Source organism: Esox lucius, chromosome 13, assembly GCF_011004845.1.
Source record: "Esox lucius isolate fEsoLuc1 chromosome 13, fEsoLuc1.pri, whole genome shotgun sequence".
Classification (NCBI taxonomy): domain Eukaryota; kingdom Metazoa; phylum Chordata; class Actinopteri; order Esociformes; family Esocidae; genus Esox; species Esox lucius.
In genome coordinates this window covers 33,550,556-33,577,336 of record NC_047581.1, presented here as the reverse complement: position 1 = coordinate 33,577,336, position 26,781 = coordinate 33,550,556, and the positions used below count along the sequence as shown (strand labels likewise).

General features: G+C 42.2%; 4 protein-coding genes across 7 annotated transcripts in view; 2 read left to right on the top strand and 2 right to left on the bottom strand.

Annotated features, from left to right (window-relative positions):
• Positions 1 to 1,313: 1,313 nt before the first annotated feature.
• LOC109616528 lies at positions 1,314 to 4,527 on the bottom strand. The gene is made up of 2 exons (XM_029124652.2): positions 4,352 to 4,527; positions 1,314 to 2,629 (listed from the first exon to the last, which is right to left on the bottom strand). Exon 2 carries the CDS (start codon positions 2,590 to 2,592, stop codon positions 1,720 to 1,722), a length of 873 nt encoding a protein of 290 aa, XP_028980485.2. The 5' UTR covers positions 2,593 to 2,629; positions 4,352 to 4,527; the 3' UTR covers positions 1,314 to 1,719.
• A 390-nt stretch (positions 4,528 to 4,917) lies between these two features.
• Positions 4,918 to 7,024, bottom strand: LOC105006365 (heat shock protein family B (small) member 11). Its single transcript, XM_010864850.4, has 5 exons — positions 6,829 to 7,024; positions 6,434 to 6,540; positions 6,252 to 6,320; positions 6,124 to 6,167; positions 4,918 to 5,968 (listed from the first exon to the last, which is right to left on the bottom strand). The coding sequence occupies exons 1-5, from the start codon at positions 6,918 to 6,920 to the stop codon at positions 5,879 to 5,881; spliced, it is 402 nt and encodes a 133-aa protein (XP_010863152.1). The 5' UTR covers positions 6,921 to 7,024; the 3' UTR covers positions 4,918 to 5,878.
• Positions 7,019 to 10,898, top strand: smn1 (survival of motor neuron 1, telomeric). Of its 2 annotated transcripts, none has more exons than XM_010864849.5 (9): positions 7,019 to 7,155; positions 8,365 to 8,436; positions 8,874 to 8,993; positions 9,067 to 9,234; positions 9,491 to 9,655; positions 9,794 to 9,868; positions 10,047 to 10,154; positions 10,379 to 10,460; positions 10,781 to 10,898. In XM_010864849.5, the coding sequence occupies exons 1-8, from the start codon at positions 7,108 to 7,110 to the stop codon at positions 10,433 to 10,435; spliced, it is 813 nt and encodes a 270-aa protein (XP_010863151.2). In that variant the 5' UTR covers positions 7,019 to 7,107; the 3' UTR covers positions 10,436 to 10,460; positions 10,781 to 10,898. The 2 variants fall into 2 exon arrangements, with proteins under 2 accessions (XP_010863151.2, XP_010863150.2); XM_010864848.5 differs by having other exon boundaries at positions 9,067 to 9,258.
• A 6,930-nt stretch (positions 10,899 to 17,828) lies between these two features.
• The window catches only part of rtkn (rhotekin), a 62,167-nt gene continuing 53,214 nt past the window's right edge, over positions 17,829 to 26,781 (top strand). For all 3 annotated transcript variants that reach the window (XM_013136856.2, XM_013136855.2, XM_020052802.2), the window contains exon 1: positions 17,829 to 18,181. In XM_013136856.2, coding sequence (XP_012992310.1) covers positions 18,071 to 18,181 — 111 coding nt within the window. In that variant the 5' untranslated portion in view covers positions 17,829 to 18,070. The remainder of the gene's footprint in view (positions 18,182 to 26,781) is intronic.

Sequence of the window (26,781 nt, the reverse complement as noted above, 5' to 3'; positions counted from 1 at the left end):
TGGTTTTGTGGAACAAGCTTGTTATGAGAATGTGTGAAGAATTTTGTGATTGTGGTTTCAGTATTGACCGGAGCTTGTTAGCAATCGAGAAAAACTATCATACAAATTGCAATGCATTTAAATACCTCAACGTTTCTATTGTGGAGAAATACCGAACTCACCAAATATGACAGTAATGGGTTAATTTATCAGTAACGTGGCGAATGCATAGCTAGCCGGAGCTGCTTAACAAAACCCAAACTCAACGTTATCAAGTAGACGTTGACGTTAACTCAGCCATGCATTCAAGAGTAACTATTTTTCAATTAAAAACGTAACTCTATGAATACAAACTAAAGTAAATGACGAATTTGCATTATATAAACATACCATGCTGAGCACTCTTCATCTTCTGTCATTAAGGCTTTAACGTGTTTTCTCTTTAAATGCTCAAGCATTTGCAGTCATGCTCCCGTGTCATGGGAGTTCTGCCCTGCAACTTTTGCAACCAACAGTTTTCGTTGAATACTTTAAGGTAAAGTGATCCAATACTTTTCTCTTTTTGACAGGGTTGCCATGTCTGCTTTTATATGCGACTTTGGCTCTTTTTTTTCAGAAAGTCGCGAATTCCAATAAAACAATAACTTACCCATCCATTTATCTTTATTCAAAATACATTTCAGATGAAACACCACCTTACCTATTGTCCGATATATTTAGACATGCATTAAATACATTTTTTACAAATATATTTAAGCAGCCAATTTCAAACACTTTGACATATATTTACCAAATGTATTCAGGAATATATTTACAGATGTGTTCGGAAATATATTTTCCAAATATATTCAGAAAATATTTAAAATACATTATTTTCCTTATGGGTTTTTGTACGATTTCTTAACATAACTTCAAAGGTCAGGTACTCTGCCCCATTAGAGCAACCGGCTCTCTATCCTTAAATATTCAAAAAATTCAACACTACTGTTGTTTGCTCCTTGGGGTTTAAAGCCGGGCGTCTCTGTAAAGCACAACTGCTGTTGTAAAAAGGGCTTTATAAATTAATCAGATTGATTGATTAAATAGCACACCTATTGAAGTGTGTGCGTAAAAACTGTGTTGCTTTTTTAGCCTTGATCTGCAGCTCCAATATGCTTGTTTTGGGCTTCTTTTGACAGTCCCGGTTGATTGTTTCTCTTGCGAAATCTGGCAACACAGGTTTTTGGTCATAAGTTAGAGATGTCTGTGATTAAGCTGTACCCCGCCTCCATCTGTCGGGCTTAATATTGATATAAAACATGGTGAAAAATGACATTCAATCATTATTTATATGGATGTTTTTTTATTTGCCAGCAAAGAAATGCATGATTTCCATTGTCCAGTATCACAAAGCAGAAGCAGTATCAACAATAAATTGACATCTCAAATACAATCTGTTTAGAAGATTACATTTCGGATTATGTTTACTGATTACAAGCATTAAATCACAAGACTGTTTAAGTGCCTTTGATCCGCAGGTTTTCTTTAACATGTTACATATTGGACGTCTTGGAAGATTTCACCCCATTTCCAAAAAAGTTGGGACGCTGTGTAATATGGAAATAAAAACAGAATGCTATACTTTGCAAACCATTTAAACCCTATATTCTATAGAAAATAGTAAAAAGACAAAATATCAAAAAAACTAAATATTCTTGAAAAATAAAATAGACTTTGATGAAACCCCTCCCACTCATGCTTTCATGGGTATGCCAGGTACAAGTAATCGCCCTTGTTGCCTGTATTCAGATCTTTTCTAATGACTTGGATGCCAGCCTTCTCATAAGGACTCACTTCGTGTTCAAAGATTACAGTGATGGTCTGGATGGGATGGTCTGAACCCTTCTTGTACCAGGCATGTATCTTCTTGTTGCCTTCTGTTCCATCATTGAGATTAACACCAACACAGGTATAACTCTGTTCCTCAAGGTTTTGCTCTTCTTTGCAGTTAGTGGAGACATCCAGGTGATTGATCCATTGGGACTGTGTTAGGGACTGACGATACCAAAGAAAGACAAAGGCTCCTCCTCCACCTCGGCTCACATCTTCATCCACACGGGTGTAGCCCTGGGAAAAATACTCGTGATCAAATGCAAAAGAGGTAGTTGCCTTGATGTCAGCGATGTACATCTTCTTCTCTTTCTTCACCCAAACACGGATCCACTTGCCTTTAGCTTTGCGATTCAGGTCACACGCCAGTCGTTCCCAGCCTTTCTGGTAAAATAGGGCTTCATCTTCTGCATCTTTGGTAACCTTAAGATCCACTATAGGGTTGTCATACTCAGTTGTACCTTTGTAGTACCAGAGATGGATGTAATCTCCTCCAGCCCCAGCGTTGAGGTCTTTATCCACCTGATGGTAACCTGCGTTTCTCAAACCAATTTGCATGTCATCTGTGAATGTAACCTGCAATCTGGTGATGGGATTGCTGCTGCCCTTCTTGTACCAGAGGAAAATATAGTTTCCTCCTGCACCTTCGTTCAGATCAACATAGATTTTGTTGAAACCTTTTTTCCGTAGGCCTTGCTCCTGATCATCATTAATGGAAACAGCAATTTCCGTGATGTACGACATCCTGAGTTTGGTGGTCCAACGAGGACTGTGTAGGAACCTGAACAAAACAGAAAGCATGGTGTCAAAAATGTTTAAACAAAATAGAATCAAATTAAACTGAAGTAAATCCATAACAGTCCGACACACAGACCACGGGCACATATAGGGGCTTGGGTTGTGCTCAGACGCCAGAGCAATATTAGTATCGCGACCTGATTGGTGTTTGTGGTGTTCACACTGAGTACTTCTTAGCAGGGAATGCCTTGTAGACAGTGTTTAGCTTAATGGAAAAAGCATGCAGTAGCACCACACACACGCAGTGTCATGGTCCTCTGTACTTTTAATCTGACGGATTTTGTTTCCTTCAGAGAGATGTCAAGTGCAAAAAGAACACAGAGATACAGGGATGCTGAATGATGACAAGATAGAAGAAGCCCTGAAAGATCAAGAAAGTAAACAGAATAGATTGACAACAGAATTGATAGTAAACAGAATAGATGGAAATCAGAAACTTGATGGTTCAACATACTTTAAAGTTATTATTCATTGTGAATCTAAATGAATTTCCTAATTGAATAAGTTCTACTTGGTAAGTTGTATTTTTTGCCCCATTCCCTTCCCTAAGAAATCAACAGAATAAATCAAGGGGACAGTGAAAGATTTACTATAAATTAGTTGCGACCATCGCACATAGAAAAGCTTCAGGAGAAATGGAGAAACTCAAAGAAGAGATGTAGAGAAAAGAGAAGAAACCTACAGACCATAAGGAATCTAACCCATCAGTCTCCTGGATGCATGCAAAAAAACAACGAAACACACACACACACACTATATTTAAAATCATTCATGCTCTCATGGTTTTTATATAAATGTAAGTGTTTAATGAGCATACATTTGTATTTTTACTTTTCAGCTTTTTAAATCGATGAATGGTTTTGCTGTCTCCTTACTGCACAAGCTTTAACAGTATACGCCACAATATTGCTAAATGGAGCAAAGTTCTCAAGTGTTTTATTTGAAGTGTTAATGTTGTTCAATAGCGTTAGTTTTTGACATTTGTACAGAATATATAATCTTCAACCAAAAAATCGGACTTTCGTCCAATGGTTTTAAATTATGTCCATTGGTGTGTCATATTTTATGCATAATAATTGTCATGTCACACCGGGGGTCAAATGTAATGGTCAAATCTATGATATTGTTAATAAAATTTGAAAAAATATTAAATCATAACCAATCACCAGAGGCGTCGCTAGGATCACAATACAACCCCCCTCCCGTAACCGAAAGTAAATGTACACGTGGAAAAATTCGATGTACACGCTAGCGGCCTACACGTGTACATTGTCATAATGCGCGGTCGGAATTATAGATGAATAGAACAGGGGCTATTTTTTATTATTTTTTGTTGTCAATTTGAGATCCGGGGCTTTAACTGACAATGAAAAGTTCAGACGGATGCAATACTCTTGAAATAAGTAAACTATTGACGCGTGGACACCAGACAATCAAATGTTCTGATTCAACTGATGGGGCGCAAAAATGCATGGAGAACAAAAGATGCAAAATCTGCAAAATAATTAAACTTGAAGCTACCAGGAACCCAGTATAAACGAATACATTTTATAAATTCTGAACAATTTATTCGTGTATTGCTTTTATATACAGTCTATGGTGTATTGCACTTTCAGCTTAATTAGATCTTACTTCTGCGTCATGTTCAAACATCCTAAATTAAAACAATTCTCAATTTCTTTTGCAAACGAAATATTCTCTTTACCTGATATGTTAATTTCTATACGGAAACTCTACAACATGTAATATGCTCGTTTTTTACCACTTATCACTTCCTCTAATCAATAATGTCTTGTTCTGGAAACAAACTTCTGAATTAACGTCTTGTATCAATTTGCGTCTTGTGAGCAACATTAAAGAAACACTTCCGGGTCACGGAAATCTGGAATTTTTCAAAATAAAAGAGACCAACGAATTACTTAAAAACTGAGATAAATTGAGTTTGAGAACATGTACCTCTCAAAACATTATATTTAAGGGTAATTTCGATAAAAAGTGGGTGTTAAAACACGTACCAAGGGTAAAATTCTGCCAATGACAGAATATGGAATACATATTGTCTCATAGCTCATAAACTATTGAATATTCCACAGAGAAAGCAGTGTAGGAAATGTCCAGAATGTGTAGAGTAAGACAAACCTGTCTAATCATGGGGAATGGTGTGTTACATCTAGCAACACAATATTTCCACACCCTCTTTTTCCACAATGTAACTTAATGGATATGAAAAACATATTGACTCATACAGAAAATAATATTCTATACGCCGCAGTGAATGTATTGTAGGAAATGTTCAGGAGAGTCTATAGATTGAATATATGCAAAGAAATCAAGGGGCACTTTGTATTTGCAATTGATACTGCCATTTTACTCCGCCCATCCCATTGGCCACAATGTACCTCAATGGATATGAAATACACATTGACTCATACAGAAAAATACTATCATATACACCGCAGTGAATGTATAGTAGGAAATGTTCAGGAGAATCTATAGAGTGACTATATGCCACATAATCAAGGGGCACTGTGTATTTGCAATTGTTGCTGGCATTTTACTCTGCCCATACCATTGGCCACAATGTAACTCCACGGATATGAAATACATATTGCCCTATACATAAAAAACTATTCCATAAGCCGCAGTGAATGTATTGTAGAAAATGTTCAGGAGAGTCTGTAGATTCAATCACTCTATACAGTCATACATGCATCTCTCTATACAGTCAACAATTGCAAATACACAGTGGCCCTTGATTTTCTAACTTATTTTCAATCTACAGACTCTCCTGAACATTTCTTATAATACATTCACTGCAGCTTCTGGTTTTCGGATTTTTTTTCCACTCCCTTGACTCTTATACTTTTACATTGCACTTCAACATTGATTGTAATTTTCTTGATTGGGTTACCTTTCCCATTAACGTGTTTGGAATTTAGCTCAACTATCTTTGTGTCCAAATCTTTTCAAACAAAGATAACTTTCAAGGGGTTGTACTTACGTTTCCACGAGTGTACATGTGAACTGTCTATAATAAACATGTCTTTATTCTTATGATGCTACCTATGTCTATATAAATCACTTCCACAATATGTCACTTATGCTCAGATAATTGATTTGTTACTATTTAAATTTGGCAAACAGAATAATAAATTTGAAATATATGCTGGAAAACATTAGATTTAGGCAGACATTAGAAAATGTACATAATGAAAATGTATTATAAATATCATCACTCAATACTGATCCTATGTACTGAAACAAAATGGTCAAATCCAGAGGTCACAATGAAGCGTAGGTGTGTTACAGTCAATCCATTCAGCTGAAAAAAAGAAAAAGATGTAATATAACTTTTTATAATATAGTATGAACATGGGTGCCTTCTCTACTGTGTCTCTGAATAAGTGCATCAGCTAAATTCCTGAATACAAAGCCACGAAGTAGCACTACTCAGATCAGAACAGGAAATCAACTCACTGGAATATCAGTCGTTTGAAGATGCCCCTCGATGTGTTCTAATTCTGAAACGAGGTGCAATGAAAATTACAACACTTTTTTTAAAGGTAGACTTAAGGTTCACCGTGGATCCATATGGCTTTTCTTACGTTTTTCTGAAATAGGCTCAAAGTCAGTGGCATCATCTGAGATGCTCTTCTCAATTTTAAGAGTCTTCACTGAAAACAAGAAAAAATACATTTTAAATATGATCAACCAATAGTATCAATAATTAACTTATACTCAGGCCTTAGACAAAGTACCTTTTTAATGTACACTTAATATTTCATACCGTTATAAGAGTGCAGTGTCACAAGGGAAATCTTCATAGATTCAGCAAAGCGAATGATGAACTCTTGAGGAAACATTCCAGTAGAAATCCAAAATGTTTCAATGTTCCTGAAAAGGGAAGTGGTGTAGACTATGATTTTACTGTTTCAGTAATGTAGTTAATATTGAAACCTTTCTGTGTTCAGCAAAGCAAGTGGCTAGCTATGGTTATGAACACCTCTCTGGTTAACAAAGGACTAATCTGTTACAGGAAAACAGGACGTTTAGCTGCTACGTTAGTTGAACTGGTTAAATTGGCTAGCTACGGTAAGAGTTTTATAACTAGGTCCTCATAGCGTTAGCAACAAACCCAGAGCAGTCAGACAGGCACATTTTCTAAGAAATATTTTGTCTCACCCGTCAATAATGTTTTCTGGAGGATGCTTTTCATCACAGGACGTAGCCAAGACAACCTGAGCACCCAAAGAACTTAAAGCATGATCTATCATATTTTTTAACTCGGGAGTCTGGTAGTTTTACAAAAGTACTCTTAGTAAAGATGAGAGAGAAAGTGTATGGGAAGTTCGTTGCCAAGCCAACTCGTCGCAGTATTTCTACGTAATCATTATTTAGGAACGTCAGCGACGCATGTTGCTTCAGTAAAACCTGTGAAAGCTGCTACGTTTCTGCATATTCATGGCAAATGGGTGTAAAGATGTGCTTTTTGCTCGTGGAGCTGGACAAGTAAGTTTTCATATAACTATATTGCTACTCAGTATGTAGATAAGTAGATTGGCCTTGCTGGTAGCTATTGATACGTTTAGTTGCTGCTTCTCTACAGTACCAATGGATATCAAATAGCTAAGCTAACTTCTTAGCAGCTACACAGCCCAGTGTATAAGTATACTCAGCTAGATCATTAACTTGTCATCTGAGTTTAGGTGTTAGCAGTAGAGGTGGTAAAGGTTTAGTTTAGTTGATATGCCAGCATCAGTCCCCAGATGTTACGACGGCCAATATTCAGCTTATAGTTTCAGGTTTGACTTGCGGTATGTAACTAGGAAAGGCCCCTTACACATTGCAGTTGGATACAAAATTATCAGCCGTCCATGTTTTACTAAGTACCTTGGTAGTTATAGCTTAGCCGTCTAGTTATGACACATTGCTTAATTAACGCAGGTCTGAGGGGATATGGTAAGAAGTTCCTTAATCGCTTTTAGCTGTGGTATCTTAGCCGTATACCCTTGCAATTACAACGGCTAAAAAGGGGGGTATTTAGTCTAAAATGTAACGTTCTGGTATAGTCTTGCACTCCTCTGCTTTCAGCCAAATCGCATTTAAGGTTTTAACCACCCGGTTTATATATGTCTTTAAACCCGCCCCTTGCCACCTCTCTGGGTTGTACGGAACGATAAGAGGGTACGAGGCCAAGTTAAGATAAATATTTATTTTAAATACTTCACAGGCAGCCCATGCAGTGCAGATACAACTGCAGTGATGTGTTGGTTAAAGTGTGAGTGTTCTGAATACATTGTAGGCTTTTAACAGAGTCTGAGCGGCTAGACCAGATATCTTAAAAAAAATGCATAGACCAGCTTTTCTGCACCTGGCTGAGAGAGAAAATGTCAGATTCAAGGAATGTTCCTGAGATGAAAGTATGCTCTATTGCAGTAGTTCCCAACTACGGTTCTCAAGTACCCCTAACAACACGCATTGCCAAGCACAGCTGATTCAACTTGTCAACTAATTATCAGAGTTGAATTGGGTGTGCTTGTCCAGGGCTACAACAAAAATGTGTGCTGTTGGGGGTTCTCGAGGACTGGAGTTTGGAACCACTACTCTATTGGATATGCATCACGATTTGGTAGTTGGAATTGCTAGGAAGCAAGAAGAAGGTATTAATGACAGTTTCTCAGGATTGATGTCTTAATCCAAGTTTCTTTCTTTACTCAGAGTGACGATTCTGATATTTGGGATGACACTGCTCTGATAAAGGCCTACGACAAAGCGGTTGCATCATTTAAGGTGCCTTTACTGTGTTCTAACTTTCTTTGAGCTGCCTCAATGACAGTAATATGTACACACATGATTACTTATTTTCTTTTTTTGTTCAGTCATATGACTAGAAACCTGTATAATAGTAGTCCAGTCTCCAAATTAAAGCAGTGCATCTCAAGACACCTCCTAAGAGGATCTCCAGACATTTTACGGTTTTGTTGTAGCTTTGAAATAGCTAACCATATTAACCTATTGAATTGAATGAGGATTCCTTGAGAAGTTGAATCAGTTATGCTAGCCCTGGAATAGATCAAATAACTGGAATGTCAGAGGGTCCCTGGGGAAATGTTTGAGAACCACTCACTAAAACTATCAACTCGCAAAATGATCCTCTGGAAAATTCTGTTATCCCTCCAATGTCATATGGTCACATTGTAATTGTAAATATGGATCTTGACTGTCAGACGGCCCTGAAAGGCGAGGAGGACCCAACAGGCTCTACAAAAGACAACCCTGCAAAGAAGCGAAAGAACAACAAAAAGAACGGCAGCAGGAAGAAAAGTAATACCCCTGCTGACAAAGAGGTTGGTATTTGGACTGAACCACCCATAATGCTGTGCAATAGTGAGGCCGTGACAATTGGTTGTTGTGTTGCAGTGGCGAGTCGGGGACCCCTGTCATGCCTACTGGTCTGAAGATGGCAACCTGTATGCTGCCTCAATCACCTCCATAGACCAGGAGAGGGCCACCTGTGTAGTGATGTTCACAGGCTACGGGAACGAGGAGGAGCAGAACCTCCAGGACCTTCTAACTGAGAGCTCCGAGGTAGAGGAGGAGGCCCCCAGCAAGGTGCATTTAGGAGGCTTGTGAAGATGATCCCAAGTGATTTGACTGGTCGTTGACCCGGTGGTCTGACACGCAGTGTTCACCGTTCTGTGTCACTGAACAGGAAGTGAACGTAATGGTGAACACGGCGATCAGGCGGCTTCCATAACAGGCAAACGGACAATAATATGTTAGCATTCGCTGGGAGCATTTTCTGATTTCTGGGGGGATATTCCTCTCTCTCTCTGAACTGCAGGTTAAAGAAGCAGAGTCTTCCACGGAGGAGAGCGATAGGTCGTCCGCCCCGCCCTCTCGCAGTAAGACACTCCACTCTAAACCCAAATCCAAACCCGCCAAAGGACCTCCAGCGTGGGGCCCACGCTTTCCTCCCAGCCTCCCTCCCATGCCGGGCTCCAGAACGGTAAATCGGACCAATTACAGGTTGCCAGTCAATATTTGTATAGGAACAAAAAAAACGACAGTAGACCATCTTTCTGAGCACGGAATTATTTATTTTGACGAGCCTTCTGCACGCTGACGCAGTTGTTTCCGTCTACAGGGAGACTCCAGACGGCCCGGGGCCTCGGGGCCCGCCCCTCCTGGATGGCCTCCGTTGCTCTCCTGCGGGCCACCTGTAAGACACGCAGGAAATCAAAGCACTGAAATGAAGGCGTTTAGAGTGGTGCCCGTTGGGTGCACATAGGGTTGACACGCAGCTTATTGAGCAAAGATTCCCCAGCGCATTTCTGCCACATCGGCTACTCTCTGAGAGCCCCCCCCCCGTCTGACCTCATTGGTTCTGTCCCTGATAGATGATCCCTCCGCCTCCCCCCATGAGTCCAGACGGTGAGGACGACGGGGCCCTGGGCAGCATGCTGATCGCCTGGTATATGAGTGGCTACCACACTGGATATTACCTGGTACGGTCACTTGCCCTTTGCGTCACGTCTCAATTACTGGAAATAATCTAGACAAAACGCAGCATTTTGAAATGTTCTCTGTACATTGCTGATAATTAGTTGACATTGCTTTGCTTAAGTATACAGACAGGATTGACCACCTGATGACTCATCAGATATGTTAGGTCTGATTGCAATGTGTAGACATGTTTTATTTATAAAAAAAAGTGTATTTACTCTCTTAGGGGTTGAAACAAGGCCGGAAAGAAGCAGCTTCTGAAAGGAAGGCTCAGCCCAAGTGATGATGCAGAATTTTGTCCTTACCTGGTAAGTAAATATTAATTTGATGTTATCTGTTTATTTTGTAGCCATGTGTGTCATGTGGTTTGCTTGGTAGTTTGTGACTGACGTGCATGCATCTCACCGCCGTGACTGACGTACATGCATCTCTCCGACGTGCATGCATCTCTCCGCCGTGACCGACGTGCATGCACCTCCTTCCGGCGTGCATGCACCTCCTTCCGGCGTGCATGCACCTCCTTCCGGCGTGCCTGAGAGTTATTGAAACAAAATTCTTCCTTTATTGTTGGCATTTTAGACCACTTGGAAGACTAATATCTTAAATTATGTTCTGCTCTCCATCCTAGACATGTTTTCATCCCTGATGCTGAGGACGGGATTGCTGTGAACTATTTCTGTTAGAAACTGTTTCAGAGTTTTGTATTCTTTGTAAATAAAACAAATAAAGGCTATCTTAAGCTCACATTTGATGTTAAATAGGTTGCCTTTTATTTTCCATCCATCCATCTTCTCCCGCTTATCCGGGGCCGGGTCGCGGGGGCAGCAGTCTAAGCAGGGATGCCCAGACTTCCCTCTCCCCAGACACTTCCTCTAGCTCTTCCGGGGGGACACCGAGGCGTTCCCAGGCCAGCCGGGAGACATAGTCCCTCCAGCGTGTCCTAGGTCTTCCCCGGGGTCTCCTCCCGGTGGGACGGGACCGGAACACCTTCCCAGGAAGGCGTTCCGGAGGCATCCGAAAAAGATGCCCAAGCCACCTCAGCTGACCCCTCTCGATGTGGAGGAGCAGTGGCTCTACTCTGAGCTCCTCCCGGGTGACCGAGCTTCTCACCCTATCTCTAAGGGATCGCCCAGCCACCCTGCGGAGAAAACTCATTTCGGCCGCCTGTATCCGGGATCTTGTCCTTTCGGTCATGACCCAAAGCTCATGACCATAGGTGAGAGTAGGAACGTAGATTGACTGGTAAAGGATTGGAGGAGTTTAAGTATCTAGGGGCCTTTTATTTTGATTAATAAAAGTGTTTTGCTTAATTTAACAGTTAATAAGATGTCAAGCAAGAAGCTATTTGTGGTGTTGATACAGAGCTTGCAAGAATGTACTATGAATGCTAGATGTAGTAACGGTTCTTCTCCAGTAGATGGCAGGCTAGTCCTAACACTAGTTAACTCAAATAATCCTTGGGAGCAGTGCTTCATTTATATTCTTCCAGGTAGTTAATTTTGTTCCATCCAAGTCTAAATCGGTCCCTGATTAGAGGGCTGGAATGAAAATCCAAGGCTAAATCTGAAATGGAGCTCTTTCCTTGGCAAAATTAGACCCTCCAGTCAATCAAATGTATTTTTAAAGCCCTTTTTACAACAGCAGTTGTGACAACGTGCTTTACAGAGACACCCGGCCTTAAAGCCCAAGGAGCAAACAACAGTAGTGTTGTTTGTGGCCCATTCCAGGGAGTGTGCTACAATCTGGGCTATGTGAGCGGAGCGGCACTACGTTTTACCTTTTTTATTAAATGTTTAACTGTTACTGAGGTTTATGTCTTATCAAACTACAGTAGGGCTGTTTATGTATTTGCCAGGTTTGTTTGCTTTAATCAAAATAAGTAATTTTTAAGGTGAATTGCATCTGTCCTAAAGTTGGTTGGTTTGTTGACCCTTACGTCCTTTGGAATTATTTTTTTTTTTTCTTTAGCAACACATGACAGTGGAGAACACAAATACTGAGTATAGTCAAATATTTACTATTCAGTACGCCTACTCTCAGAGAGGACCAACCGTCTGAACTCAATGCATGTTGCTGGACAACATTGTTGATATGTCCCTGTCCCGAAATATGTCCAGTATTAAATAGAGGGCCGGCCCTGGGCAAAAGTCACTTAGGGGCCCCGACCACTAGGCGGTCCCAAACCGCTAGTGAGCCCCAGACCAATAGGGGAGAGGGGGGCCCCCCCGAAATCAGATTTTGCTCAGGGCCCCGAAAAGGCTAGGGCCCCCTCATGAACTTGAGGCTGAATTCCGGTATGTCTGAATCTTGAAGTAAATGTTCATGCCCATTTAGAGGTGTACATTGGTTGGAGGTACCACTTTGTTCGCTTTCTGGTTAATCAAGAGGACAAAGAAAGGCTTTACATTTAAAGAAAGCCTTTACATTTTCTGTTTTGAATGTTGTATGTCATGTGTTCCCTGTCGGTAAGACATACTGTGTTCGTACTGTACTCATTTCATGTCATTAAAAGGTATTTACTGTCTCCGGTTATATCTCAGCGGGCCAGCCTACAGTCTGATGATGGGAGGTTTGCAGTTAAGAGGTAAAGGAGGGAGTGTATACACATGTATAGTATAAAAATAGTCATGAGTAATGATAGTGGGCAGAGAGTAATGTGCTGGCTCTTTAATACTCCCCTGTGTTTGGAGGCCATGTTGGATGTTTTTTTTCTCCTTAGGCCAGTGGCGTCAGCTCAAGCGTATGTATTTATCCTGTGTGGCTGTGTGTGTGCACGCGTGCAAGAAAACAACTGATTCCTCCATTGTCTCCCTGGTTTAGTCTATGCTGACATTCCTCAGCTGTCCTCCAGGCATTTCTCTCACAGCGACCAGACAGTCTCGTTGTACAGTTCACGTTCTGTCGCCGGCATGTGGCACCTGCTGTGCCTGTTTTCTGCCACTGGGTTTCACTTTCAGCACTCCCTGTTGTTTATGCTGTTCGTGGAGCGCCCTGAGAGAGGGAGAGAAGACAACCGCTACCAGAATGTGCCCTATTGTCCATCGGGAAACAAGGGATCACAAAGACCAAGCTGAGGGTGGACCAGTGACTGGTGGGGAATCTCAGGGAAAGGATTGGAACCGACCTTGGTTCCATGGGGTACAGTGTGGGCAAGGGGTCAGGCAAAGCAGTATAAGTAAGCCTCCTTGACACAGAGCACACACACAGCCACCAGGGATCTGCCCCCTGCGAAGACTTCAAAGAGACTTGGCCTCGGCTAGGAAAAGCAATCAGACACTGTGATGTACTCTCCCTTTTAAACACAGAGGCAGGGAAACTAAATCTGTGTTTGACATGGACACTCTGAAATGGCTACGTTAAAGTGAAGCCACGGGGCAGATGCATGCGGTGTTTGTGGTTGCTCTCAAAACATCTCAAACCCAAACATCCCGCCCCGACCTGAGACTGGGAAAGAAGTTATGCAGAGGACATGCTACGCTAAATCAGAAGACTGACACTGCCCAGGGTGGATGTAGGTAAACAATGAATGACATATATAGACATAGAGACAAAAGCTATAAAAGCGGGACACATTTTTGTGTCATATTGCTTTTTGCGGGGTCAACATGCCACTCCTTAGGTTAGTCAAAAAATCTCTGACAGTGTATCTTCATTTATGGCAAATGTGATTCGCAAACTAACAAATTTGGCTTCATGAGTGGCAGACAGACGTCTACTGTCAATGAGGCTCTTTAAGTTCAGCCAATATGTTTCTTAAATAATAAAGAGTAAACGATGTGCTCGTAAAGACTAAATGTACGACATGTATGCTAGTTTTCCACTGTGAAGTGTTTGTACATGATCAAAACACAATCTTGAAGATTCATAAGAGGTCCTAATAAATGCTTTTTCTATAATCCTTATGCAGATATTTATAATAATTTGTATTTTTTTTAATTGATGTTAAAAATAAAATCTCATGTAATTCTGCTCTGCCAAGTTGTCAACAAAAATGTGAGCCAGACTAGTTATGCATGCAAAATGCCAATAAAATGTCCAGAGATAACAGAAAATAATTCACTCCTGAATGTTGCTACAAGTCACTATGTCTGGTTGTCTAAGGGTAAAGAACTAAAAAGGGTTATTCTATTTTAGAAGAGAGGGCCCCTTTAGATCCCTTCAGCCTGCAGGCCCTGCACTATTCAGGGGAAAACTCAGCCAGCTTAACATTTTAGAAAGTAAAAACAACAACCCCTTATGGCAGAAAACTAATTTCTTAAGTGTTTACAGACACTCTGGTCTTGCTTTCCCTGGTTCTCTGCTTTGAGACGGGCCATTGAAATTGCGAGGCATCAGGAACTAATACTATCGACCAGTGGCGTTTTTTTATGTAGAAAGTTGGTGGGGCACAAACCATTTCAAAATATAGGATACATATCAGTAAAGCTACAAAACTCCCTCTTGCAACAAACAGCGTTGCTCCACAAAACACTTTTAAGGACAGAGCGGCTTGCTTCTAAAGACAACTTGTTTCTAAAGACAACTGCTCTCATGTTCTGCAATCCTCTCAGAAAGATGTTTCAAATCTTTGTAACCCCTCCTCGACCAAATACCATCTCCACCAAATAGCAGACATAAAAAAGAGAAGAGTGTCTTCTTTTGTATGCTAACCGTTAGACACTTTTTCTTCAAAAACCACTCCACGTTAAACCTGCAGTTACTTTTACCAGCAGTTTGAGTGATGACAATATCCCGTGGCTGATGGGCACCAAGTCGCTTTAATTCATGTTTCTCCAGATTAAGGGTTTTTAAACCGGTGCTCGAGTATGAAATCCACTTTATTAATTTTCTCAAGTTATCTGGTGTTTGTGAAGCTAACAAGCTAGCTAAGACAATCTACCCTCCTTGCTCTTCTTGCCGACTAATGTTGGTGCCAGACAGACAGACAGCCAATCAGGCCTGAAATACAAAATTACGTTGTAGTGGGGCTACCGGCTGTCAGCCCCACTTTGCATCAATTTCGTGTGATCTACATTGATCACACTAAAATTCTTAGCATGCATATTCATATTTTCACACGTACAATATACAGGTGCTGGTCATGAAATTAGAATATCATCAAAAAGTTGATTTATTTCAGTAATTCCATTCAAAAAGTGAAACTTTCCACACAGACTGATATATTTCAAGTGTTTATTTATTTTAATTTTGATGATTATAACTGACAACTAATGAAATCCCCAAATTCAGGGGAAAATTTGAATATTGTGAAAAGGTTCAATATTGAAGACACCTGGTGCCACACTCTAATCAGCTAATTAACCCAAAACACCTGCAAAGGCCTTTAAATGGTCTCTCAGTCTAGTTCTGTAGGTAACACAATCCTGGGGAAGACTGCTGACTTGACAGCTGTCCAAAAGACGACCATTGACACCTTGCACAAGGAAGACACAAAAGGTCATAGCTAAAGAGGCTAGCTGTTCACAGAGCTCTGTGTCCAAGCACATTAATAGAGAGGCGAAAGAAAGGAAAATATGTGGTAGAAAAAAGTGTACAAGCAATAGGGATAACCGCACCCTGGAGAGGATTGTGAAACAAAACCCATTCAAAAATGTGGGGGAGATTCACAAAGAGTGGACTGCAGCTGGAGTCAGTGCTTCAAGAACCACCACGCATAGACATATGCAAGACATGGGTTACAGCTGTCGCATTCCTTGTGTCAAGCCACTCTTGAACAAGACACAGCGTCAGAAGCGTCTCGCCTGAGCAAAAGACAAAAAGGACTGGACTGCTGCTGAGTTATGTTCTCTGATGAAAGTACATTTTCCATTTCCTTTGGAAATCAAGGTTCCAGTGTCTGGAGGAAGGCACAGAATCCACATTGCTTGAAGTCCAGTGTAAAGTTTCCACAGTCAGTGATGGTTTGGTGTGCCATGTCATCTGCTGGTGTTGGTCCACTGTGTTTTCTGAGGTCCAAGGTCAACGCAGCCGTCTACCAGGAAGTTTTAGAGCACTTCATGCTTCCTGCTGCTAACCAAATTTATGGAGATGCAGATTTCATTTTCCAACAGGACTTGGAAAGCTACCAGTACCTGGTTTAAGGACCATGGTATCCCTGTTGTTAATTGGCCAGCAAACTTGCCTGTCCTCAACCCTATAGAAAATCTATGGGGTATTGTGAAGAGGAAGATGCGATTCGCCAGACCCAACAATGCAGAAGAGCTGAAGGCCACTATCAAAGCAACCTGGGCTTTCATAACACTTGAGCAGTGCCACAGACTGATCGACTCCATGCCACGCCGCATTGCTGCAGTAATTCAGGCAAAAGGAGCCCCAACTAAGTATTGAGTGCTGTACATGCTCATACTTTTCATGTTCATACTTTTCAGTTGGCCAACATTTCTAAAAATATTTTTTTTGTATTGGTCTTAAGTAGTATTCTAATTTTTTGAGATACTGAATTTGGGATTTTCATTAGTTGTCAGTTATAATCATCACAATTAAAAGAAATAAACATTTGAAATATATCAGTCTGTGTGTAATGAATGAATATAATATACAAGGTTCACTTTTTGAATGGAATTACTGAAATGAAACTTTTTGATGATATTCTAATTTTATGACCAGCACCTGTACATTGCATTGTGAGAGGAGGCTAGCCCCGCATTGACGCTTAGCCTATGGCCTACAACTGTGAACTCGAATCGGCAGAACGCAGTTTGAAGCAGCAAGGCAGGGACCAATGAACATGAAATAAATCCTAACACAAATGATATGCAATTTAGGAAGTAAATAAAAATTATAGGAAGTAATCTTTGAGAAATAAAAATGTTGTTGCAGTTTTTTCTGTTGACAACAGGTGGGGCTATGCCCAACAATAACAAATTATAGACAGACTACCTTTAACCTTTCAGATTCCAGTCCCAGCAGTTGGGGCCAGTACAGTCCAAATGGCCCAGGGCCAATGGGGGCTTTCTGATACACATTCCTTGATCTTTACGAGCCTGAATGGTTGTAAATTACACAGACCATGCCACCAGTCCCCTGTGGCCTCTCTACCACTGAACCCAAGCCCCTGTCATGAATCCTGCCACCCCTATACTCATCACCCTTAGGCAACATCTTTCATCATCCCTCGTGATAACTGATTGATGTAAGGGGGAAGAGAGTGATGGGAGGTGTAGTGTAACAATGAATTATTTCAGGTGAAGTATTTGGATAATCCATTAGTTATGAAACCTCCCTTCAAAGGAGATCTTCTACCGTTATCAGTTACATTTGATACTCAAAAAATTTACCACCTTCTAATTGCCTCTTCAATCTACTGACTGGTTCTCATCTCTTTTACCTACATAGTCTGTCACCAGCAATCAGCAGCAGCAACTACAGTAGACTGATGTCATTTTTATTCTGCTAAGATGTACAGTAGTTTGAGGCGAGTAAGCTCAGTAGACTGACTCGTTGTCCCAATTTACTGCAGTACTTTAGGGGTTTAAATGGTCTCCTTTGTGGCTAGAAAGTAAAAAAGAAAAACATCTGGCATATGTCAAAAGGTTGATACTAATCATCTCGGCCCATACTTCACAAGCATAGGCTACCAACCAGTAGCCGTAGGCAAAGTCCCTTCCTTCACGCCGAGCTAAATAATAAGACAACACCGGTAGAGGTCTCTACTGGGATGTTTGAAACCACACGGAGGTCTCGGCAGTAAGTGGGCACACCAGGGAATTAGAGCAGTCTGGAAAAGATGTATGTACGAAAGAAGTGGGTACCAATTCTACAATGAAGAGTATTTTCTTTGCGGTTGAATAGGAATAGTGAGACATTTGTGTCCGTTCGGGAAACGTTGCCGTAGCTACGCACCTGCACGCTGAAAAGGACGTTCACACACTAGCAAGTTATTAATAGTACGTTTCAAACAGCACGGTCATAGTTTGCAATGTTTTGCCGAAATCAAACTACTAGAGCCACGGTTGCCCGATGTTCAGCCCTTGAAATGGAGATACGGCGAGGGAGGTTTAGACGAAGTGTTTTCTTGGAAACATTACAGGTAAGGGGGTTCTTATTTCTTGCCACCACGATGTCCCTTCTCAACATGTGGTTATGTCCTTGACGAACGTGTTGTTTTTGTTTACGTGTAACTCGCCCTGTATATCAATGCGCAATAGTTCTTTTTCAATTTCGTTTAGAAAACAACGTGTTGTGCTTGGTGGGAACAGTCTCGAAAGTTGACACCAATGCCTTGGTACAATGTATCTGCTTTGATTCGTTTCTGTAAACGGCAATATAACCCTCACGCTTATCTGTGTGACATTTCTTCGAATGATCACAGTCAAACTATCTCTGAATCTGTTACAGGGGCTGTCTGCAGTTGGAAAAGCGACACAACTGACAGCCAGTAACTTTTTTTGTTAAACAGTGGAAACCAATTTGAACTGCAGGTTTTTGTTGAAAATCCTAAACACTGACTAGCAACATGAAGTGAAGCCGAACAGTGGCTGAAGTTGATTTACACTGCATTATGGCTTGCATTGAGTCTGGTCCTCTAAAACTTATAACATCTGCTCTTCATAATCCACTGTTGTTTGTGCATGCTTTGAAAGGGTACAGTTCTAACCTATAATTATCTTTACACAAGCTACATTAACATTCCAATTTTTGATAGAAAGTTTATCTTGCGCGCGCGCGCGCGCACACACTCACTGTTCATGGATGAGCTTTGCAGTTCGGTTATTGTACTTGGTTTATTCTTGGACACTTGGCATATTGCTACCAGTTTCCAGTTTGCTGCGGTTTTCTGGGTGTTTGAACGTGCCACATCAAACCTGAACCAGGCTTCATGGAGCTCAACCAATAACAGTAAGGTCAAGCTCTTACAATTTGATCTCACACAAGAGAGACAAGAGAACAGGAAATAAAAGCATATAGACAATTGTTAATGTTTAGTTGAATCTTAATAGCACAGGGGATTGCTCTCTTTTTTTTTTTTGTTTTTAGTTTTTATCTTTTAGTCAGTTGTTCCCAACATGGAGTACTGGTTGGAGGTGGGATTGACATGACACTTAACCTGGTTCCTAAATAGAAGCCTGCTACATAACCTCATATTTGACCTAAAATCTCCACAGCACTGTCATCCCTGATTTAGTGATTTCGTGACTTTTTCTGGGATTTCAGAAAGAGGATTTATGTAGAAATGTCACCAGTGATTACCGGTTGGTTAAAGCTGAGCTGACTAGACGGCTGGTCGTTATGGGTCGATGAGGAGTTGAATGGTGACGTTCATTCTGATGAGGCACAGTCTGGTTCTTGGGGAAATGCTGTGTTGACTACGCCTTGTCTCAACCCACTGAACTGAAACCTAGGTGTTAATCAGTCCTCAGGTCTCCAGCAAGTTTACTCATCCCGTGACCATATTCTGACTGTCTCCCCACAATAATGGTGAGGTATTCTAGACACACCAACATATTCCATAGCCCGAGGTCCGCTCGTAAAAATAGAACTTCCCCAAGTAGCCACATTATAAAATACATTTCTCTTTTGTCTGACCAAAGGAGCCTGTCAGTGAACTTGGTCATTGAAAGGCAGATAGAATTTAGGACTTGGTCATTGAAAGGCAGATAGAATTTCATCCAGTCCCGGTAGATGGATGTTCATAGTTACTACTCTACCTCAGGATTTTGAAAGTTGTGACAATCCTTGCATTTCAAAGAAAGAAAATGTTTATCCTAATGTGTAATTTTCATTTTTATTCAACCTGTAAATGCCCTTGTCCTAAGAAAAGGTTCCAAATGTAAAACTAAACAAAACGTCTTGAGGAAAAAACATCAAAAGAAATCCTTATTATGAATATTTACTGGGAAATGATCTCATGTATATTTATTTCAGTAGCCCTCTGTCACCTTTAAATAGGATTTTCCTCAAAAACAGACTGGAAAGTTGGTCAACTCAGACAGATTGGTCTAATTCATCCAGATTGAGCAGGGTCTGTCCAAACATGAGAGCTTTCTTTATGTCCTTTCTTCACGTCCACCCTTCTAGAGACCTGGGTTCAATAGCATTCTATACCCTTCACCATCTTTACCATTTTTCTAAATAGGGTTATGGCAACGTTCCCCTTTTATCTTTAGGCTCCACCTGTGAACCAGCTGCAGCAGAAACAGTCATTTCCTTAATACATTTAGAGAGTTTTGTTGATCAGGAACAAAAATGTGGTTTGAACAATCTAAGAGATTAGATTAGTCATATTGTTTTGCTGCAGTTCTGTTAACCTCTTTAGGTTTTCAAGCTGTGATTGTGATTCTTTCCACTGACAAGCACCAAACAGTCGCTGCCTCCTCACGCCATGATCCACTTTTTGTTAATGCAAGATTAATGTGTGTTTCGGACATTGTGGTCCAGGTTAATTATACACTGAGTGTTTCTCAGAGCCGTTTCCTTCCCGGCGGGCCCACAGTGCAGATTACACCCATTAGACATCCCAGTGCTCTGACACAGCCAGTGGAATATCAATGAAGCCTGCCGTTGTGTTGTGGAAGAAACCATTTCACTGCGTGAAACCTACAGTCTCTTTTCTGCCTCTCCTCTCCACCGCCACCAAATTAGTCCGAAGAGTCCGCTAGTTCCCACATTCACGTGCATCGTCAACATGAACCGCTGCTCTGCAGATGACCTGGCCGAAAACAAACTCAAGTGAATTTAATTCAGTGTGAATGGACCAATGGTGGATTCCATACAGAGGTCCTGGTTTTCATAAAGATGCTGGCCGTTTGGTCTAAGTAGTGGTTCCTGACTGTGAGGACCTGTGCCGGTAGGCATTTCTGTTGCAATCCCGGACAAACGCACCCAGGTCAACTCATTGAGGGCCTGATGATTAGTTGACCTGTTACATCCGATGTGTTTGTCCAGGGGCTACCTGATGACCCATGGTGCCTCTCATGGGTATCCCCTGTTTTTGACAGTGCCTCTCCCTAGCAGCCTTATCCAGAAACACTACAGTAAATGAACGTTTTGAAACATTGTTTTAGCTTGATACTTAGATTAGATTCTACTTTATTGTCATTGAACATGTACAAGTTCAGTGCAGCAACATGCATTTAGCGTGTTGCTGTACTGAAGGGGCTGATCTATTTTATGTCGTAACCAAACTGGAAGATGTTCTAGCTTGTTGACCCGGGGCACAACAGCATTAGATGGCAGTACTTCGGGACCAGAGGCCCGCAGCATTTTGATCATAAAGAAAAACCACTCTTGTCAAAGTCAAGCACTGACTATGCTTTGCTTGAACATCTCCTAGGGGGGCGGACTACATAGGGTGCTCCATTGTTGCTTTTAGCGAGTTGGCAGGTCTTACACCACTGATGAGGAAAATTGCAACAGCATAGGATAATTTGTATAGGAAAACGTTTACCCCCTTGGCGAAAAGCTTTCTGACATTACTCGATTGTGCAAGTATGAGCAAGTTGCCCAATGGACCAAAATGTCTTCTTTAGACTTTGTGTCCATATCCTAAATAATTCCTGCTATGCGTGTTTGTTGCCAGGTATAACATTTAGTCAGGTCATTTAACGTCGTCAAATTTATCTGTGAATCCCCTCAAGACGTGACCATCTGCTAGTTCCAGTACAGTTGACCCGTGGGTCTCCTTATTTCTCTCTGTCTCTGTGGTTACTGATTGATGACTTGATCTCAGTCTTAACTGCCAGGCCATCAGGGAACTGGGGCTATTGCTGAATCAGCACGCAACGCTGTGTGTGTGTGTGTGTGTTGATGCATGCCGTACTTTTGTATGTTCCTCTCGGTTTTGCTCCTCTGCTCTCGCTGTGGGAGTTGACATCTGCCTTTTGAATTGGTCATACCAAACAGCACCTTTAGGGCTGTTCAGTCCATGTTGTTCAGCTGCTTTAGCAAAGAACAGCAATATGCATTATGGGAGGTAGGAGAGAGAGAAGGAGGGAGGGAGAGAAATAGAATGCTGAGTTCAAACTCAGCTGTGCGGTTTCATTTGTGACTACCCACGCCACCACAATCGCCACCAGCAACTATGCTTTGGTTCGGGAAGTGGTTGGATCATGTGATGTTGTGTGATGGACACACCCGTACCCATCCGCCCTCTTTCTCCCAGCCAGCCAGCCTCTCTCTCCCTGCCTCTCCCAGCCTGCCTCTCCCAGCCTGCCTCTGCCTCTCCCAGCCTGCCTCTCCCAGTCTGCCTCTGCCTCTCCCAGCCTGCCTCTGGGAGCATGTGGCAAGGCCTGGTCTCAGCCTGGGGCAGGCTGCTGTTGTGGAGCCGTGGGAGACATGGGCCTCGTTCCAACACCTAAATGCATCCTTCCTCCCTTCTGGGAGGTTGCAAATTATCCATCTAAAAGATGAATTAGTGACACCTGTTGCTTTAGGCAGGCGCACAGTGTCTAACAGGAGATAATGCTGAGGGAGGAACCGAGAATGTAACTCTGTTTGCAAGAGGATATATCTGATCTGTCTGAGCCTCTGTTAGTGGGTCGTCCAGTCTAATCTCTACACCACAAAACTGGAGGGGAAACATCCTGGTTTAGTTTCAGCAACATTCACTGCTTTGCTGCTCATAGAGTTGAGATGTTGCATAGACTGACAGTGTTCCCAGACTTCTACAGTTCCCAGCTTGAGGGCACTGAAAACGTTTAATATGGTTTGGCACTTGCAGATATTGCGTAACTGTAAAACAACCACAAATGTTTTTGTTTAGTTTTTTTCATCCAGTTTTATCCTGGTTGGGCCGGCCGCTGTGAGAGGACATCGGTTTTTACCCTTTATATCCAGCACAGTTCACTGTCACTCGCAAACCCAGTAACAGACTCACTCCCTCAGACCCACATCTCCTCTGCAGCCCTGTTCGGTTGTTTCCGGAACTCTTGCCTGGTTAGAGGAAACGCCTTGAATCAGGAACACAAGGGGAGCCGTGTCGAGGAATGCAAAACTTCCCCTGAGCTCTGCTCAAGGCAGCGCAGGGCCTGGAGAACAATAAGCTGTGTCTTACTTACTGTTCCGCCCCAGACCGGACTCATGGCCGGGGAAGGACTGTCAGGCTCAGGCCCCTTAGTGGGTATGGGGTGGGTTCCTCTCAGGCTTCTCCTGCATACTGTGCGTGTCAGTCACTGATGGGAATAGTGGCGATGTGAGTGAAACTATTTCTTTGAGGCTTTGTTTGTCCTGAATGCAGAATGTACTTTCAGTGTGGATGTATACTTGTGATGACTGCTCACATGTAGTTGTGTGAGAACATCTGAAAGCCTGATGTGAAGGTGCTGAACAACCCTTTTCACACGTGCATGCACACACACACACACACACACACACACACACACACACACAGTCATAAGGCCTTCAGCCTTCCCAGCGCCTGTGGCCCATGAAAAGCAGACTCTGTACAGAGGCAGAAAAATGTTGGCACAGAGGGACCAGATGGAGAACACACAAACACACACATTTACTTCTACTATCTGAAATGGGACACTAAAGTTGACTGCCAATTTATACCAAAACTTAACCTTGCCCTAATGTTTATCCCTAATTCTAACCCTGAACCCAACTGTAACTTCATCCCTGAAACTAACACGTTGCCTTTCTCCATGAGACAGGGAAAATATATTCATTAGTCGACTTTGTCTCATTTACTGTAACCAAAGCTTGAGGATCTTGATAGTTAAGTAAAAAATACCCGCACATTTACACACAAGAAATGTCTGTACACACCACACATGTGCAGCCTATATTCTGATGAGGTTACACACACACACACACACAAAAGGGCTACACACTCCAGGACAATGACTGCCTAAGACCAAGGCCCTCTCACGGAAGCCCATTCACACCGTCACAAGCAGGCTCTTGTGTTGGTGGGCACATACGCCTCATCCACTGTTATGGGTTGAGACATGTCTATAGGCACAGTAAGGCGGAAGTGCATCACTCCTGGATACCGGCCCAATGTCCAAAAATCACATGACTTCTCTCAATCATCAAGACACGGCTCAGACACGCTTATGGGGCAGCTTTCCCAGATAGATATTAGGCCTTATCCGGGACTAAAATGCAAGGTTCAGTGGAGTTCTCTATCGAAAGTGTCACTTACTCCAAGATTAGGTTTACTCCGTCCAGCCAACTGTAGATGGAGTCCCTAATAAACTAAAAGGTAATGTAACATGGAATGAATGCCATTTAAGGTGACTGATGTTGACACCACTGTGGTCCATGTTAATACACGCTCCCATGAAGGACGTGTCCCCTCATTGGAGTCCGGCGGACCATTATCTGTTCAGATATCAACCTCATTCCTCCTTGACAAGATGGAAATAATGGAATTCTAGTCAAGCCTCAGAATAATAACTAATAAACACGCCTCTTTTCAGGGTCTTTGTGGGCTGTTGAAACTGTGTTAAGTGGCCACCAGGTTTATTTAGACCTTTGGGACTAGCATGTTATGCATTCTTTAGTTTTTTACCTTCCCAATGTTCTGGTGCACATTTCACAATTATGGCCTTGCCTCTTCAGAGAAATAGGGGAGTTGAAAATCAGGGCGTGTCCTCCAGGACACATCTCACCAGGCCACCCTGATGGTTATCATACTGCTTGCTCAACCAGGAAGTTGAACCGAGGAATTTCAAAGAGAATGCTTCTCCAGCCAGTGACCACAAGTGAGCTTGCAGTTGCCTGACCCACCACATGAAGTCGCTAGAATACAAAGATACAAATGACCATTGTCTAACATCAGTCCTGCCCACCATGGAGGTACTTAGCTCCTGCCCACCGCGGATGGTAATTTCGCCCTGTCCAGGAAGTGACTCCCGGTTACTGTGAGTATGCCACAACTGGGATCATGTTTGCAATTATGTCACAGTTTCTGTGTGATAGAAAGTCCTTCTTTCCTGGTAGTGAGAAAATGATTCTGCTTAAATAACCTGTAATAGGATAGGACTATGAAAATTGTCATGTCTGCTTCTAACTATTAAAGACACAGATGGAATGCCTAGCATTGCCTAGCACATGTCCTCGTTCCTGGTGAGCATGTACAAAAGAGCCTCTCAATGCTGCTGATAAAGTCGCCGGGAACTAAACAGTGGCACATGGCCAGATTCCCCTATCAGCTACAGTCAATAGCATGTATCAAACCCCCCACCTTATCAAACCAGACACACAAGGGAGTCTGTCCTTATCAAACCAGTCAGTAACACATGAGGGAGTCTGTCCTTATCAAACCAGTCGGTAACACATGAGGGAGTCTGTCCTTATCAAACCAGTCGGTAACACATGAGGGAGTCTGTCCTTATCAAACCAGTCGGTAACACATGAGGGAGTCTGTCCTTATCAAACCCTTCGGTAACACGTGGAAGTCCTGATCAAACCAGTTGGTAACACAAGGGAGTCTATCCTAATCAAACCAGTCAGTAACACAAGGGAGTCCTTATGAAACCAGTTGGTAACACGTCTATCCTTATCAAACCCTGTACCACAGCCTCTCGTGCCTTATTGGTTACATAACCAGTAGTAAATGCAGTCTATCCTACTGTGAGAATAAAAGCAACAGTAAAAACATCCACAGTTCAGTCACTCAGCAGGGGCTGTTTTATCACGGGACCAGTTTCACAGACACAGATTAAGCCTAGTCGAGGACAAGAAAATCAAGGTCAGTGGAAAACCATTGCATTTCATTTTGTTCTGCCAGAGATCCTGACTGACAGAATAGTCTGATCTAGAATGGCATTACAATTCGTAAGAGTTACTAAACTCTTATCTCGTTTTTTTTTTTGTTTAATTCAATAAAACTAGGATGTCAAAAGCAACCAAATACAGAATTTGTTTTTACCTCAAAATGTATTGCTTCCCTTACCACACAATAAGGAAGGTGGATTGTGGGAGTATGTTGTTAAACTACTTCCTTGAGCATGTTGTTCCTAAACCTCTTCGTGTTTCTGTTCAGAGACAGAAGGCTGTTATGTTGCCTTTCATTTCATCACGATCAGGCCGTATTAAACACCTTGACGTTCATACAAAGTCTCTAGACAGCGGGCCCACATTCCCTGTTATGGGCCCTGCTTTTGACCTGGGGCCATACATGGGGGCGGTCAATAGTAGTGGACTCTGTAGGGAATGGGGTGCAATTTTGGATGCAATACAAGCCTCTGGAATCAGTAACCAGAGCCAAGTTTTCCTTCCCCTGACACATCTCACCCCTCCTCTCTCTACCTCTCTCTCCCCCCTGCCCTCCTCCCCCCCTGTTCCCTGCCCCCCTGTCCTCCACCTCCCCCTCTTCCTCCTCCCTCTCCTCTGTTTTGGACAAAGGATCCACTGATTTGTCCTTCTCTCACACAGATCACGTTAGCACCTGGCCATTGTCAGTGGAGTTGGGGCCCCCATCCAATGTGCTTGTTCTCCCTGGTGTGTTTGTTCACATCATGCTCCGGTCCGAATTGTAGCTGTGTTGTGTAATTTGACAGGACATTATCTGGCTAAAACATATATAAAATGCTGCAGATGACTCAGTAAAGGTGCGTGTGTGTGCATGCATGCACGTGTGTGTGTGTGTGTGTGTGTGTGTGTGTACGTGCACGTGTATGCGTGCGTGTGCAAGTGCTTGTAGGCGGGTGACTGATTGAAGTCAGTGTTGTTAGTACAGTG

Coding starts and splice junctions, on each gene's coding strand:
- LOC109616528 (XM_029124652.2), bottom strand. CDS start 2,592: ATGTCGTACATCACGGAAATTGCTGTTTCCATTAATGATGATCAGGAG.
- LOC105006365 (XM_010864850.4), bottom strand. CDS start 6,920: ATGATAGATCATGCTTTAAGTTCTTTGGGTGCTCAGGTTGTCTTGGCT. Junction 6,541..6,828: donor CCAGAAAACATTATTGACGG/GTGAGACAAAAT, acceptor TTCCCTTTTCAG/GAACATTGAAACATTTTGGA. Junction 6,321..6,433: donor GACACTGCACTCTTATAACG/GTATGAAATATT, acceptor TCTTGTTTTCAG/TGAAGACTCTTAAAATTGAG.
- smn1 (XM_010864848.5), top strand. CDS start 7,108: ATGGCAAATGGGTGTAAAGATGTGCTTTTTGCTCGTGGAGCTGGACAA. Junction 7,156..8,364: donor TTGCTCGTGGAGCTGGACAA/GTAAGTTTTCAT, acceptor TTCTTTACTCAG/AGTGACGATTCTGATATTTG. Junction 9,869..10,046: donor TGCTCTCCTGCGGGCCACCT/GTAAGACACGCA, acceptor TGTCCCTGATAG/ATGATCCCTCCGCCTCCCCC.